The sequence below is a fragment of the Talpa occidentalis genome, unplaced genomic scaffold, assembly GCF_014898055.3.
Source record: "Talpa occidentalis isolate TD23 unplaced genomic scaffold, MPIMG_talOcc4v2.1 talOcc4.7, whole genome shotgun sequence".
NCBI lineage: Eukaryota > Metazoa > Chordata > Mammalia > Eulipotyphla > Talpidae > Talpa > Talpa occidentalis.
The window spans coordinates 44,167,013-44,183,740 of record NW_023605083.1 but is presented as its reverse complement, the minus strand read 5'-3'; the positions used below and the strand labels follow the sequence as shown (position 1 = coordinate 44,183,740).

The following is a 16,728-nucleotide window of genomic DNA, read 5'->3' as shown; positions in this document are numbered from 1 at the left end:
TCTTATTTCATAAAAAGTTAGCCCATCTTTCTCCAGGACTAGTGACCTGCATTCTCATCTTCCTCAAAACACATCGTTTGTCCTGCTAGTCTCTGCCTTAATCACTATTATTTGTGGGGCACTAGGGAAGGCATGGTAATGCTTAGAGGAGGAAAGAAATAAGTCCTTTTTTTAAAAAAAAAATTCTTATTATTATGATCATGTTTAGATGAAATATGGGGCTTGCCATCAACGAAATTACAAAACCATTCCACTGGGAGTCCAGACCATTCAGAGTAATTCATCTATGAAAAAGTGAACTTTAATTGTTACTCTTGGCAGCAATCTAAGAGAAGAGTGAAATATTATACTAAATATTGCCACGTGCAATAGTAAAATGCTATTTCTTTCTTGCCAGAAGCAGAGTGCAGCCCCCTTCAGTTTAGGGTTTGGATCTATTGATGGTCTCTAAATCCTCTATACCCCACTCTCCAAAACCAACAGGAGTTTTCAAAAGACTACATTTTTTTTTTTATTAGAACCATTTGCTCATTTTAAGTTGCCAAAAAGGAATAAGTAAAACTAAGACTTTTATTTGGGTTAAAGTTGATTCCTCAGTTTCATGGAGGTCAATGTACAATGTAGTCTGTGAACCTTTCATTAAAAAGTTGATTGCAGTGTTGAATCAGCCAAGGTTATGTTTTGGCCCCTTCCTTACCCCTTCCTAGCCCCCATCCCCCATTTGTGGATTTACGTGGTAGGAGCAGAATGCATAGGGAAGCTAATCAAAATGAAACACACATATAAAAAATAATATCCTGATTTTCTAGAACCACTGAAATTTCAAGTATTTTTGATGCTAGCTAGGCATCAGAAAATAGGACCCAGGCAGGTATTTACAAATCTTTAGATTAAAAGTTCACTGAACACTACAGCATACTATAGATTACAAGCTTAGAAAGGTGTTGACAATATTCAAAAGCAGAAGGATATTCTTCTCCTAAAAATGGAGAGATCTGCAGTGAAGATCAATCAAATAACTATCACATATGCCATTGGTTACCTGCAACATTTATAAGTATTGGCTAAGAATTATATTAGAATAAGTCACTTGCAAATAGTTTTAAAAATACACATTTATGGCATGAATACACGTTGATGGCATGAATATCTGCATACATTGGGTATAATCCACGAAGGATATGTTAAAATAATATGCAGGATATTATATGGAGACAATATTATTTAACTTCTAAGATGTTTAAGTTGGGGACATTAGGATTCAGAAAAATTCAATGACTTGTCCAGGATTTTTCAGTATGTTAACAGTGCTCTAAGGACCAGAACTTCAATGCCTATGCTGTGGAATACTGGTTTTCATCCACAGGGACATATAATGATAATAGGATTGGGGGGTAATATTTAAGTCTTCAGATAAGATCAAAAGTAATTTCTGTTGTAAATTAGTGGATTAAAATGTAGGGCCTCTGAAATGTCAGTAAATATATTAAACTATAGAACATCTTATATAATTATAAAATTCTCTTTATTAAAACATGTTACCTAAGACAACAAACAAAATGGCCACTGCTAATAAAATAGTTTGCAGGAACTATAATCTGATCAGCCCTGGGAAAAACAGTCAGCACTTACTATATACTGTGTATAATTGTGTAACACTGCACATTATATAACTTCATAAGAACTTTTAGTTTCTATAAAGTAACCTGAGTTATACCTGTTTTTCTATCTGTGGAAGTTTTAAGACAAAAATTAGAATACCCTAGCCACTAACAGCACTGCACTTAAGTAAGATATACCAGTTATTATTTATTGTAAGTAATCTCTATAGAAGGCCAGAAATTTAAAATACAGGTGCAAATATCACTCAGATATAATGATAGCAAACAATAAACTAATTTGGAATCCCATAGGTCTTCTATACTTGGAACTTGGTTGATCTTTTAAGACATTGACCTATGATGCAAAGTCAAGGAAATTAGTCTTAGGTGTGGTGTCTTAATTAAAAAAAATTCTGCCTTTTATTTACTCAGAGATGAAGTTCTTCCTGGGTCAGCACAAAATTGCAAGTTTCTTTTGAGGGGTTCTATTTCCTGCTCTCATTGAAAAAGGGGGAAAAATAAAAATATTTTGCCTGTGACAGAATATGAAAGAAGTTCTCACCCTTAAAACCAGCAGCATTGGTTTTCCAGTCATTAGCGTTCAAATGTCCTGCACGGGAAGTCCTGACAATAACATGCTGCACGTCTCGCCAGGTCAGAAACGGACTGGGGAAAGACAAGGTAAGAATCATTGTACCAAAAAAAAAAGATGGGGAGCAGAGAGTCACAAGCAAATTAAAAAAGCGAAAGCAAGATGGCAAAGTATTAAAAACAAAAGGTCAGCAATTTGGGTTTGGAGAGACAAATGCCAAATGTCACTCTTTTCTCCAAGTGGAGATGTGACATTAATTTGCAAGAGGCAGAAAATGTTACCTTAAATTGGAGAAATAATGTGATATTAGTCAGTCGTGTAACTTTGCTTTTAAAAGGGTGAGGATTTCCAGTTGCTCAAGAAAATGGATGCCAATTCTGCCCATTGTAAAAGCTTGCATCATCATCATCAGAAAATCACAATAAGCTAAAATAAAAACTGAAGGCCTCTAGAACATTCCTTATTCAGGTGGATAGTCGGGCAATTGATTTGCAATTTAATAAAGAACTTGGCAATGTTTAGCATTCTGCATGTGTGTGTGGGAGATGGAAAAAGTCTCATCTGAAACCAACTCCCTATTTTCCATGTTCGTAGAGGAAGAGAAAATAGTACAGAGCCCAAGGGGAAATATTCTTATTTTGCAATAAGGATTCATAATATTAGATTAATGGATACCTATTTCTTGTGGCTTCTATCACTAAGTACACAAAGAAAATATTGAACAGGAGACACTTTCTTTGGAGAAGTTCAATGCTAACCATAAATATACAGAAAAAAAATCCAAATACATAATCATCGACTTTTGTTCTCTTTCAAAGAATATGTATAAACCAGCAAGCACTAGATTCAGTGTAGGCATGAAATTCTACTTATTCAATTTAGTTTCAAAATACGACCATCTTTTCCTAAACTAAGAAATAAGGCAATTATACAACTTATGCAGTTATATGTTAGTTTCTTGTCGCCACCTTCACTTTATAAAAATATTGTAAAGGATGGGTCAGAACATGGGGTATGAGAGACAGAGAGGCTTGCTGCCTTCTTTGAGGTATGTCAAGGACATGAGGTCGATTCTGTGGCTGACTAGACACTGGCGTCTTCCAGGCAGAGAGACACCCTGGTACCTTAATTTTAGCTAGCTTTCACTGATATAACAGCACGCGATTCACTTTATATTACATTTCCCCATCACCCTCACCAAACACATGTTCTTGAAGGTGACCTTCTAATGACACAGAGCTCAGGGATCAGATTCTGGCTTCAGTTTCTACCTACCTATTTGAAATTAATGTCTCAAAATCTCAGTTTCTCCATGGAGAATGTGAACGCTTATATCTCCTTTACTTTGAACTTGAATTATTGAATCAAGTAATGACAAGCACCTAACTTACTTCCTGGTGTATCATAAGCCATTAATAAGTGGTGGATAGTACAATATTTTACTGAATTAGATGCCTCAGCTTCTATTTGATGTTTTGAAAATGAAGGGGATATGGAGAGAAAAAAGCACTATGAGTTCTGATGCTTTTTTGTTGTGCCCTCAAATTTAAAAATAAATGGTGAGATATTACTATTTTCAAAGTTTTTCAATCATGGCAAGATTGGAGCCAGAGTATTTTGTAAAGATGCATTAACAAAAGAATTTAGACCAAGGAAATGAAAAGCTAACCATGTCTTTTAAAAACGTGAGAGTAATGAAAATAGAATTGCTTTTGTTTGTTTTGATACAACACTCCCTAGGAACCAAATTTAGAACTTGACAAGATTAAAAACTGAAGAAAGGGAGGGAGGTTGTGTGATGGATAGATAGCAGGAGGCAGGAAAGTTCTGCTTCTAAAACAGGTAGCATTATTTGATCCTTTGCTGAATAATATTGAACAACATGATAATTCAATAGACTCAGTGCACTCTAGCCAGAAAAAACAGAGAGTCAATCAAGGCATCGTGCTCAATGCTAGTCAGAACATAAGAAGTTCCAGCGCTGTCTGAGACTTGATAATCATCTTTCTCTTTCCCAGTATAACTACGGGGGTGAAGGCAAGAGCAATAAGAGAAAAAGCAGAATCCTCTCAGATGACATACATATTTTTATTTTTCATCAGAAAAAGCCAAGATACTTAAAAGTACACCTGGATTTAATGAATGTGTCTAAAACATTCACGTTTTACATCTTACCTTTAGGGGAAAAAAAAAGTAACAGGTTTCAGTTTTCCATGTTACCTATTACCAGGGCAAGATTTCTTTAGAAATATTAGGCACAAGGTTCAGACAGCTGGGAGGCTATTTTCCTAGTGACCTTTAGCACTAAAAGTTCAGTAATAATAGCAGACACTAGTGGACATTTATCTCGCACTTTGTATTCAGTCAGATCTGGAAACCTTCTGCATTCAAGTCCGTCTGATGAAATAAGTTACTTGCTCTCCTGCTGAGTTGCAAAAAAACTAGCTCTTCTTGGAGTGTTTGTAATTAGAGTGAAGAAATTAGCTTCAGGAAATTGAAACTACATGTGGACAGGAGGCATTTGGATAATTTTACTCTGACATATGATAAAGCATAGCTTCAGGAATGATTTAATTTCCACATTTCCTGAATTTCTGCAAAATAAAGTGAGGAAACTAATAGGGAAACCAATGTATTTTGTATCAGTGGTATTACTAGCTGTGGGAGGGTAACTAATTAGCTCAGGAAACAGTCAGAAGTTACTTTGCTGGTATCCCAAGAGGAATTTTCTTTATGGGGAATTCTGATTCACATTTTATGACCTGTTTATATTTATGCTTACAGAGATGATGTAGAAGTGAAGTTGTCAAACTATCAAACATCTGGTGAAAGACAGACACAGTGAAAGCCGAGAAGGGAAGGTTGAGCATCCTATGCCCAGGAGTCCACAGTTCACAAGGGTAATGTAGGAACCCCTAAACCTTAACCCTCTGCCACTTACCCTGGACCTATTCTCCACTAGTCTGTGAAAACTGAGTCCCCTCTCACCTCCAAAATCAGGAAAACTGAGTACTCAGAGCTTTGGCACAAGCAATATTTGTGAGGCAAAAATCCTAACTGAACTGGAGGTAAAGAGCAGTTAACTTGACTCAGTCACCACTGATCTCATAAGTCTAAAGGAGTGGTGTCACATACTCCTAAAATTGACAATTCTCCTTAAATAACAACATAAACTAAAAGGCTAACATTTGTAACATGTAGGCATTTTACATTTTATCTACCTATGATTTTTCAAAGCAATAAAATATGCTTTTCTGGGGAGTGCTATCTATATGTGTGATCATTTTGTCTTAGGAAGTTTTGCTGCCTTTAATGAGCTCATGATAATAACCAATATGTAGTTAAGCATTTGACCAAAGTCAAGTACTGCAAGGTGTACAAGCATCATTGTTGCGTAATCTGAAAAAAAAAAAAAAATCATGGGCTGTATTTTTATTCCCATTTCATAGATGCCAAAACTGAGGCTCTGAGTGACACATAACAACTCAGAACACATACAGGTAGTTTGGAGTGGAACTACCAGTCAAACCGGCTGCACTGTGCTGCAAGGCATAAACTGTTAATCACTACTAAATGACCCTTTAGATGGACCCACAAAATTTTGGGTTGAAATGGACACATATACCTTATTTTTTCAGGTAGATTTTTTCCAACAAATGGATGAGGAAGCCAAAGGTGATGTGTCATGTCCTCACAGTCATATAGCTTTGTACACACACGATCTCTCAAGTCAGTTAGATGATTTTGTCTACCACAGAATTCACAGGAGACTCTCAAGTCTTAACTGATTTTCAGGTCTCAAGGGCCTAACTTGTGCACACTCTATCAAAACTAAACTAAAAAATATCGAGTTAGAAAAAGCACATTATTTTAAATATTATCATGTGTTTTTAATCCCCTAGTTTTTATTCTGTGCTTTGTTACATAGTTGAAGTCATTGACATAGGTGTATATTTTATCTTTAGCATTCACAAAATACTGTCATAATTTCTTCACAGCACAAGAAATCTTTGTGATTTTTATTATGTGCACAATATTCTATCTAGTGGATAAATAATTCACTTCAACACATTTTTAATGTTAAATATTTAGGTTGCTTTTACTTAAAAATTTTTTAATTGTATTAGGTTTCATCATATTATTACACTATTTCATAACACTCTATTTATGAGCTTGTTCTCCTGGTCTGATGTGCTCATGCTGTGATGGGCTTACCACCTGTTAGGTAATTCTTCAGTCAGGGAACCTCAGCTGAACTTCATCCCAAGCATGTCTAGTTTGCAGCTGCAGAAGCAGGCTGACTCATGACACTGTCACTACCTGGTTTCTGCATTACATATTTGTTCTGAATGGTTCAAGTATTTAATGTCCCAAGAATAGGTTTAGAAGAAGTAGGACATATCCCAAGAGAGACATTTTGTGTAGTGCGTCTTGTTGGACTTCTAGGTGCAACAACTAGCACTTAAACACACACACACACACACACACACACACAACTTCCCTTACCAAGAGTTTTCCTTGATAATTTTGCACATATGTAAACATTCAAAATAAACCTGAAATTGGTGGTTCCTCAAGATAAGGATCAATTTTGAATTCTGAGTGAGTGACTCACATATATTTATTAAAAGGAAAATAGGGGCCTCCCTGGTGGCATAAGGGGTAAGTGTCAGCACCATGAAGCTATCTGCAGCCACGGCTACATGAGTTTGATCCCTGGCCAGGGAGCTAACCCACATGTTACAGCAGACCTCTCCTGTCTCACCCACTGCTCCCCTCAGCAGTGCATTTCAATCAATCCACCTGTTCTGCTCCCTACTTTGTCTGGTGAATCACCTCACCCCTACTCCACACACCTCTGGCCTACACCCCAGTTCTTTTATACATAAATAAATCAATCTTTAAAAAAATAGAAAAGGAAAATAGAAGTTTCTACCCAGCACCCCAGATGGATAGATCGTTATGGGCTGCTAATGGGCAACTGATAAAAGGGACAAAAGATTTACATCTTATTACATTAAGAGAATTTATCAACAAGAAAGACCCAACAGTAAGTCCAAATAGTGAAAATGGTTTCCCAAATAGGGCAATCTTCTTTAAATCTGAGTGATTTCTCTAATACAATACGACCCACATGTGTGGGGAAAACTGTGCCACGATCAGCAGTCATCCACGCATCTAACAACCTAAACAATGGACAAAAGATTCAAGACAAAACCTACCCACTTTAATGTGCCCTTCCTTCTTTTTAATGTTTCTTAAAGTTGTGTAACATAAAAATGGGAACAAGTAGACAGAAAATTAATGTCATTGAACAGATGCTAAAGAAGTCAGCAATTATGGGAAAGGATTCCTTGTGAACTGGAACAACCGAGACCCAAAGTGTTTAAAGCCTGCTGAGACTGGTAAACTCATGACTCCACTGTAGACAGCGCATGCCAATGATGATTCAAGAACAAACTCATTGCTCTGACCATTCAACAAAGGAAACTGATCTTTTGCCAGGCAATGAAGACCCCAAAAGAATCATCAGCTTGTCAGTTCCACTGTGAGCAGGAGTGTATGGCTAATGGCAGTGCATTTGTTTTGTTTTGCGTCGTGTTCTACATGAATTCAAAAGTTCTGGGTTGAAATTTGGGTTGTAGTAAGAGCAAACACAGTTAATACTGCCAGATTTAGGAATGTGACTTGATTGGTATCCTCTGGACAACTGCTTATGATCCATTCACATCTCAACCAAAGCAGAAAAGATAAAAGAGAAAATCTGTTCCCAGCCATGTAAATCATATTTTTATTATACTCTCTTATGAGTATAGTCTAAGCCAAATGTAGAGAAATTGGGTCTCTAAACACATTTAAGATTGCACCTACTTCACAATGAAAAATTCTGTCATTTAAACTTAAGTGTCTTCTTTATAAATCCTGGCTTATCGGCAGGATTTTCATTACAACTAAAAGACATCAATTAAGTTTTCTGCACACTTACAAACAAGTGGTATTTGTATGGAAGCTCAATAATTATATCATTGAAATAATTTGCCACATAAATTCTTACAGCATAATATTTGATGTATGCTTAGATAGAGATAACCCAGTTGGGATCACATGCTTTGAACCAATGCACAATAATGGAACTTTCCACCAGCTCTCCTTGCACACTTAATCCCCTCAAACAATTGAGACTATACCCCAAGACTATAAATTCTGGCCATTCTAAAGGTCTTTCTCTCTCTTTATTCAACCCACAATCTTGAATCTAAATCTGATCCTCATTTTTGTCTGAGCTTTTAAATTTTTTGAAGTAAATAAAACACGACAGTATGAGAGCTTCCTCCCTTACGCTTATCCCAGCCAAACTGAGAAACTAAAAGTTTGGGATAGAAGCTGGAGGACACTGCTCACTTTCCCTTTTTCCCTCATTCTGGAAGTTGTCTAGGACATGGCATGAATAAATGCACTTCTAAGCTAACTGACTTGGTCTTGCAGGAAAACACCTCATTACATCTATTTATTACCTAAATTTGTTTTTGAAATAATAGTAAACATAACCTCTAGTCACTTGAGCTACTGTAAACTGCTTTATAGCCAAGAAGATGTGTGGTAAATCATGACCAGCTCCTAATAGTTCTATAACACTGGACAATTTACTGAGCTTCTCTGGGACTCAAGTTTTCTCAGCTGAAATGTGGAGACAATAGCACACTGTAGGGTGGCTGGAAGAAGGTGAGGTAATGAATATAAAGGACCTGACACACAATAGGCTTCCAAAGACAAAAGGTATCATGATTTACTGATATCGAGCAACCTACTATTCCCAAAGCTCTCAGAAGGACCCATTTCCGAATTTACACTAGCATTTGATGACTCTTCATTTAATTAATCTGTTTTCTTCAATATTCCTGGATTTAATAGTCTGTTTCTTAGCTTTTGTAGCAGATTAACAAAACAGCATTTCAACACCTTAGCATATTTCTGCTTAGGGATAATAATGCTACTAGGATCTGTTGAAAAGATCTGGTTTTTAATATCATTGAATGGCGTAGGTGGCAAGCTGACTGGGTGTGGAAGGGATTGTTTGTATTCTTTGAGATTGCAACAAATCTGCTCTCTATTTGTAGGAAGATCTCCCTGCTGGATGTGATATTGTAAAGGATGGTGAAATGTTCTTTGATATCAGAGTGCTTTATAGTTCCAAATGTTAGAATGAAGACCACAAGCATACTGATTCACTTAACTGAACTGTCAGAATGAAGTGTTTTTGAAACTTTTCTACACAGTTCAGGGATTTGCAGAGTTCTCACCTCAAAAGCCAACAGTTGAGCCTTGGACAGACAACCAAATAGTTAGTTGCATCTCTGTTATTACTGTTATCCTAAATTGCTTTACAACATTTTTCTATTATTTTTTCTAAGTAAATAATTAAAATGAAGCAAAGAATTAAAAGGAAGCACATAGGAAGCACTAAGGAAGCACATTTTTAAACAAGGATTTTCAATGATCGGCCTTAATTATAAACTTGAAAGAAAATCACTAGGCATTTAAATTCAGGAATTTTTAGTAAATGTCATTCTGTCTATTTTAGAAACTCCTGGTTTATAATATCAGCTTCCACTGTCTTATTATTAGACATAAATAGTAACAAAAATATTTTTTAATTGTATACCGTGCACACACATTTAGCGGAAAAGATCAACTAAGATTAACAAAGCTCTATTAAAAGAATTATGGAGGTATCTGAAATAAACTTGTGGCTGATGTGACTGGAATGAGAAAATTTTTTTCACCTCCCCAAACTTTAGATTAAGAAAACAAAGATGGTTTGTTACCTAAAGGAGGGTAAAGATATAAAAAGGTAACAACAACATTTAGATCTGTTTCCCTTCTGTCTCTTAAAGATGTAAGATATTCATGGGCTAAAAATGTCAGCACAAAATTCTCTACTAAACAAATATTCTTTTCTTTATTGTCAACCCTGTTCGGGTGTAACTCTGATATCTTTATGGTCCCTTTTTTCAGTTTCAACTCCCAGAAACTACAGCAGGAAACAGGATAAATTTAACACAAACACCCCATGAGGTAGACAACATTATTATTCTTTTTTTTTTACAGATGTGGAAAACTAAAGTTTAGAAAGGTTAATATCTTTCTCAAGGTCATATAGTGAGAAGCAGAGCAGAGACCTGAAGTTAGGTCTTTCTGACTTCAGGGTCCAAGCTCTTAAGCACCCTGGTAGACTTGGCCAGCAATCAAGAACACATTTAATTAAAAATGTCCCAGATAGGCTGACAGGAGTCAATATGTTACAGGAAATAGTAAGAGCTGCATTTTTCTAGATTCATCTTAAAATAAATATATATATATATTTTCATTACAAAGAAACAATATCCTAAATGCTGTTATTCAGTTATTAATAATTTAAAAAGTAAAATAAAACAGGATTTCTGTATTAAGATTTTCTCTTAAAGCTAATTTCAAGAGACAATGGAAGGAAATGAACCCAAAAATTTTATGCTAAGTTTTTTGTCCTTCCTGAATAAATGCAGAAGTGACATGTTTACAGGACTAAGAAAGTATACCAACCTCTCTCTCTACAAACACATTTTCTGAAAACCAAATTAAAACAAAAACAATCTAAAGATCCATTTCAGTTGATGAATAAAATTAAAGTGGACATTAGGAACTCTAGAAGGTGTAGTTGTTACAAAAGACCTACTGATGGCTTTAAAAGAAATGAAACAGTAATGACTTAATGATTATTTTAAAATAATTCTTGGAGAAGAAAAGAAAAATAGTGGTAAGAAATAGATCAACTAAATAATTTTGTTGCATAAATCTAGATTATGTATTAAAGATGGAGAAATGCGTATAAGTAGAAGGAGTAAACATATCCAAGTTTGTTTTTTTTTTTTTTGGTGGGACCCTCACCGGTGGCTGGGGAATGAACCAGCACTGCAGAGGCTGCTGGCAGCCTCACGCCCAGCACTCAACCGCTGCGCCACCAGGGGAGGCCCAACATATCCAAGTTTTTATGACACGAAATCAAAGTATATAAATTTCTTTATAAGAGATATTTAAGATACCAGTTTTATTTATTTAAAAATACCTAAAAGTGAAATATCCAAATTGAAAACAAGAATGGCGATATATTTTTCCACACATATTCACACAAAATAAACATGGAAAGATTTGTTACTTGCATTGCAAACTAGCTTCATTATAACATTTTGGACAAAAAAACCTTAAAAAGGATGAACTACAATTCATCTTAAAGATAAGGTACTGCCTATACTAAATATTAGGCAACAAGAATGTATGGATCAAATATTTTAAGAAAAAAGTAAGTAACTGATAGGAACACACTAGTGCTCAGATAATCTGATGCATTTATTTCAGGAGAAAGAGATAGAGGACTATTTACAGTATTACTAAATGATATGTCCTATAGAGAGTGTTTTTTTCCTTAGGAATTTATGGATAAAGAATGTTGAAAGAAAGATTGAATAGATATTGGGCCAAAGGAAATCTCAACAACTGTCTTAAGGAATAACAATATTTCACTAGAATGGTTATTTTTATCTGCTCTTACTATCTCACCAGAATTCAGTGTAGAAAAATTCAAAAATAAATCTCAGTAGTGACAAAGTTTATTAACCACTTAACAGTACTATTCTCCATTGTCATTCTATTAAAGCAAAAGCCAAAACATCATTAGAAATTAGTAGCAACTAGTGAAAGCTATGTATAGAGGTAAATTTGCATCTTTAAATATTGGTATTAATGTAAAAGGAAGAACAAATAAGCCATGATTTCTTTGTTCATAAAAGAACAGTGATCCTAAGGAGGATATCAAGAAATTAAAGAATTTAAGAAAAACAAAGGAAAAATAGCACTATTAATCAACAAATCCCAGGACTGACCCTTTGTGAAAAAAGCAAAAACATCTAATAAAGAAAACACTAATAAGATATATCCTAAATATTAAGCCAGTCATAAAAACCTAAGAGATTTTTACAATACTAGGTTATCTTTGTCTAATCTATGACTATATAGATATAACAATTATATATATAATGATTATACACAATTATATTACACATTCATGTAACTATATGTACTAATTGGCTAATACATTTGACAAACTTATGAAATTGACATTGTTTTGGAGACTATAAATGAAAAGAATGAATTAAAAAATAGTATTAAAGAATCCCCACTCTAAAGAAGGCTTTTAGGGCCAGGTGGTTTCATTGAAAGATTCATTGACAATATCTTAAGTGTCTTCAGAGAAAAGGTGAAAATTTTCTTCATTTTGTGAATTTAATTTCACTTGATTACAACATTGACAAAGATGGAGGCCAGTTTCAAGGTCAAACCAATTATAGGTTCATAAGCCTGACTCTTCATTTACTACCTGTGCTATCTTATATATGAGGAATAAATGAAATAAACTATAAAGAATAAGTTAAAAGACACTTTATCTGCCATAAGTATACAATGTTAATGAGCTGCTATAACATAATACAGGAACACACACAGTATTCAGTAAAAGAAACTATAAATCTCATTTAGGAAAATAAACACACAAAGGCATAAAATAAAATATTCTAAAGCTAAACCAACTGCATATTAAAGAATAAATTTATTGCCTGAATTTAAGCATAAAATATTAAGACATCTATTATTATTATAAATCACATCAACAATTCTAAGAAACTAAATGTTAATCTCAACAGGTAATGAGAAAAAACCCAAATCCCATTTCTAACAAAAACCTTTATAAAACCTAAAATGCTACATAGGTACAATGAAGAAAAGCAAATGTTCCCAAAAGTCAAGAAAAAGTTAAAAAGAAAAAATGCAGGGAATATCAGTAGAAGATCTAGACATGGAAACTTACTTGATACTTAACATTTTAAAATGCTAAACTAATATGATAGAAATATTAATCATTTGATGTTAATGATATTAATTGTGATATAAGTTTCAATATTTTGAATACTTTCCATATACATCAATTCATTTAAACCTGCCAACAATCTGGTTATTCTAAGTTATTACCCCAAATTTCAGATGAAGTAATTGAACTCAACAAGATGAAAAGCATAATTTTCTGTTGTTCAAGTCTACCCAGGTAGTAACCAGTGTAGAGGCAGGAAGTCAAGGCAGTCAGATGCCAAATGAACTTATAATGACCAACTTGAACTAACATGAAACATTCAAATGAACAGAGACAAATTTTACTACTGTGGGATGCCATGTATACATATTCCAGAAAATAAACAAGGTCATGAGTTAGAACAATGAGAATTAAAGAGACTAGAAAATGAAAAACTTACAAAAACAAAATATTATGCCAGTAAAAGGCATAATAATAACAGTAGCACAAATATTTACTATTTTAAAAACAAATCTAAACCAAAAGTCTAGAACTGAAAGGATGGTCTGAATATTCAGAGACAGATGTTCTTGAGTGGGGAAACCACCTATAAGTCAAGGTGCATACAGCTGTCATAGTTAGTGGGGTTGTTTTTTGGAACATGGCAAAATGGTTCTAAATTTTGTCTGGAAAGATGAACAGGTAGGAATGATTAAGAAAATGTTTAAAAGTGGAGTGATATTAGAATGTGAAAGGAACTGACTGCATAGTATTACAGAAAATTCGAAGAGACCTACATATATGTAATAATTAAAAAAAATTGTTTTTTGGAGGAGACCACATAACAAATGACATTGGGCTAATGGGACCTTTATAAATATTCAGTTTAGAGCCTCATGCTGCATATCAACATAAATTTCTGATTGGTTAAACATCAGCACTGAAAAATGAAATGAGGAAACATTAGATGAAAATACAAATTGGTAATTATTAGATTTTGAGATAGGAAAGGACTTTCTAATCCAAGGGTTCTTAACCTAGAGTCCTGTGTGATAGCCACTCCCCCAACCCATACTATATGTATATTTGTCTTCATTTCAGGAAGAAAACATACACAGTTTTCATGAACATACATAAAATTCTCCAGGAGGTTCCTGAAGATGAGGTGTTACTAGTTGAAGAATTTATGAAGGCATATATTAGAGCTAAAAATAACTGGAAAAAAAAGAAGCTATCAATGTCAAAATAGTATGAGGAAAACTTGAAAGCAAAGAACAAATTGATACAATATGTGCAATAACTATGATTAAAGGGTATTGAGTATATACAGTATATTGAGTGTATACAATAAGAAAAAAATTAACCACTGAGGGGAGAAATCATATATTGTTCAAAATTAACAATGATGTAAGAAAAAAAGTACTACATTTAAAAATTTTAAAAAAGTGAAAATTATGACAAAGAAAAATGGAAAATAAGAGATGGACAAACAGTCCCTAAATGTCCATGTTTATAATAGAAACAAATTATTGAGTTATAACTAGAAAATACTTATATACATAAGAGCTTGGTAAGTAAGCACAGGGAGAAAAGAAAGCGGGATTAAAATTCTCAAGAGGGAAAAAGAGAGGATTTCTTTTTGAAGAATAAACTGATGACTGGAAATAAAGAGAATGACTTTTTTTATCCTTTAGGAAGACTTTTTTTTATTTTAAGGCTGACTCTAAAGGAGTTCATTTCTAAATTGTGAAATATGTTCATTTTTAACTAGGGCATAGTTGAGTTATAATAACCATATTATTAAATGGATAAATATCTAAGCAGTAAGATGATTAAAATGTAATAAATCCCTGTTTATATTAGCAAGGATTAAAAACAGATAATGACAAGAGTTATTTGGGCGATAAGGCTGTGTATGAATTTGCTCCTCTTTTTTCCTTTGTGTTGCTTTGTACAGATTAAAAATAAAAAAGAAGAATCTATAAAAAAGAAAAATGTTGGGGGAGAGATTAGGGTCAAAATAAGGGGGAGTGGAATTGTATGGGGACTACAACCAAGATGAAAATGCATACATTGTACAAAAATGAAAAATGATGCAAAAATATATAAAATTAAAAAATTTAAAAAATATATTACTGGGAAAATAAAAAGAAAAATCTTAACAATAACATTACAGATTAGTAGGTGACCTGTAGAGGATCCATTATTGCATTATCACCCATTTGAGTAACTTTGAAACACATTTCTGAAATTCAATTTGAATTACTAGTTCTTACAATTCAGGAGTTTCTCAAGTCCCAAGTTCCAACAAATGAACAGAGACAGTACCCACAAAGACCTGGGTTTTGGTTAAAAAGAATGATAAGATGAAAATGCATACATTGTGCAAAAATGAAAAATGATGTAAAAAATATATAAAATTAAAAAAAAAGGCTAATGGTGAAGGTTGACAAAATGAATGAAGACTTGGAAGGGAAACCAACATGTGGACTGAAAATAAAGGACAAATTATTCTCACAATAAATATATTGTATATGTTAAGACTTTGGAAACAGCATCATAGTATTGGGAGCTATTCTATTCAAGCATAAAAGTCACTGAAAATCAATTGTATGGGGAGAATTTCAATTTTAATTTATATATTTTTGCATGATTCATATTTTTTATAAAGAATATGTATTAGTTTAGAGATAATAATGTAATTTAAAAAAATGATTCTATTGCTAATAAAATTGGTGCTTATGAGATTGCTCTTCATAGGATCTTTGTTAACTTACTTTAAAGAAGGTAGTGGCAAATGGAATCAGTGAGTTGTCTGCAAGCACCACTGACTAAAAAAGACTTTTAAACTTCTTGTTTTCAGACTAGCAATTTTTTTTGGGGGGGTCAATGGAACATTGGTAATTTAAAATTTAAAATGAGGACAGCAACAATTTACAAAATCAAAGAATTAAAAAAAATTTCTATCAAAGTAGAATTTCCAAAAAAAATCACTGAATAATTTTTTAACATGACAAAATACACTTTTATTTTAAAAAATAACCTACATTACAATAGCATTACTACTAACCTTTGCCTGGCCATTCTTGAACACTCTTATTAAGCAGCATCTCTGCAGACCAGATGGTCTCTGGGCAACCTTCCAATGTTATGATTTCTCAGACAAACTGATAACAATTATTTTATATTCCAGGTATTGTATCACATGTAATTGAAAGTTTTAGCACAACGAAAATTATAAAATTGAATGCATCTGTTATCAAAAACGAGGGTATTAGATGTCAACTCCAATGGCACCTAAATTCAGAGTAACGAATAAGAATTTAGCATGACTAATACGATCACTCCCATATCACACACTCTCCGGGAAGCTCTCTACAGCGTTCTTTCAAGTTGGTTGCAAAGGTTTCCAATAACTAAATAACAAGCAGACTTCTCTGAGTGCCTATCTTAAATTTCACTCAAATTCTCTTCCCTCCTCCCAACATTCTCTGGTCTTGTACTGAGTTTTACAGATAAACTATTCACTGAAGACAGAAAAATAATGTTTTTGCTGTAGTCTGACTGAAGTCTGAAAGAAGAATTTTAACCACTGAAGTAATATCATCTTTCAATCATATGTTTCTGAATTTGTTGTAGGATTTTTTTTTTTTAAATGG

The 16,728-nt window shown here is 33.7% G+C and overlaps 1 protein-coding gene across 3 annotated transcripts in view; it reads right to left on the bottom strand.

The window, feature by feature from the left end:
* Positions 1 to 16,728, bottom strand: part of PCSK5 (proprotein convertase subtilisin/kexin type 5) — a 417,590-nt gene that overhangs the window by 196,722 nt on the left and 204,140 nt on the right. For all 3 annotated transcript variants that reach the window (XM_037495353.2, XM_037495354.2, XM_037495352.2), the window contains exon 10: positions 2,164 to 2,267. In XM_037495353.2, the coding sequence (XP_037351250.1) occupies positions 2,164 to 2,267 (104 nt within the window). The remainder of the gene's footprint in view (positions 1 to 2,163; positions 2,268 to 16,728) is intronic.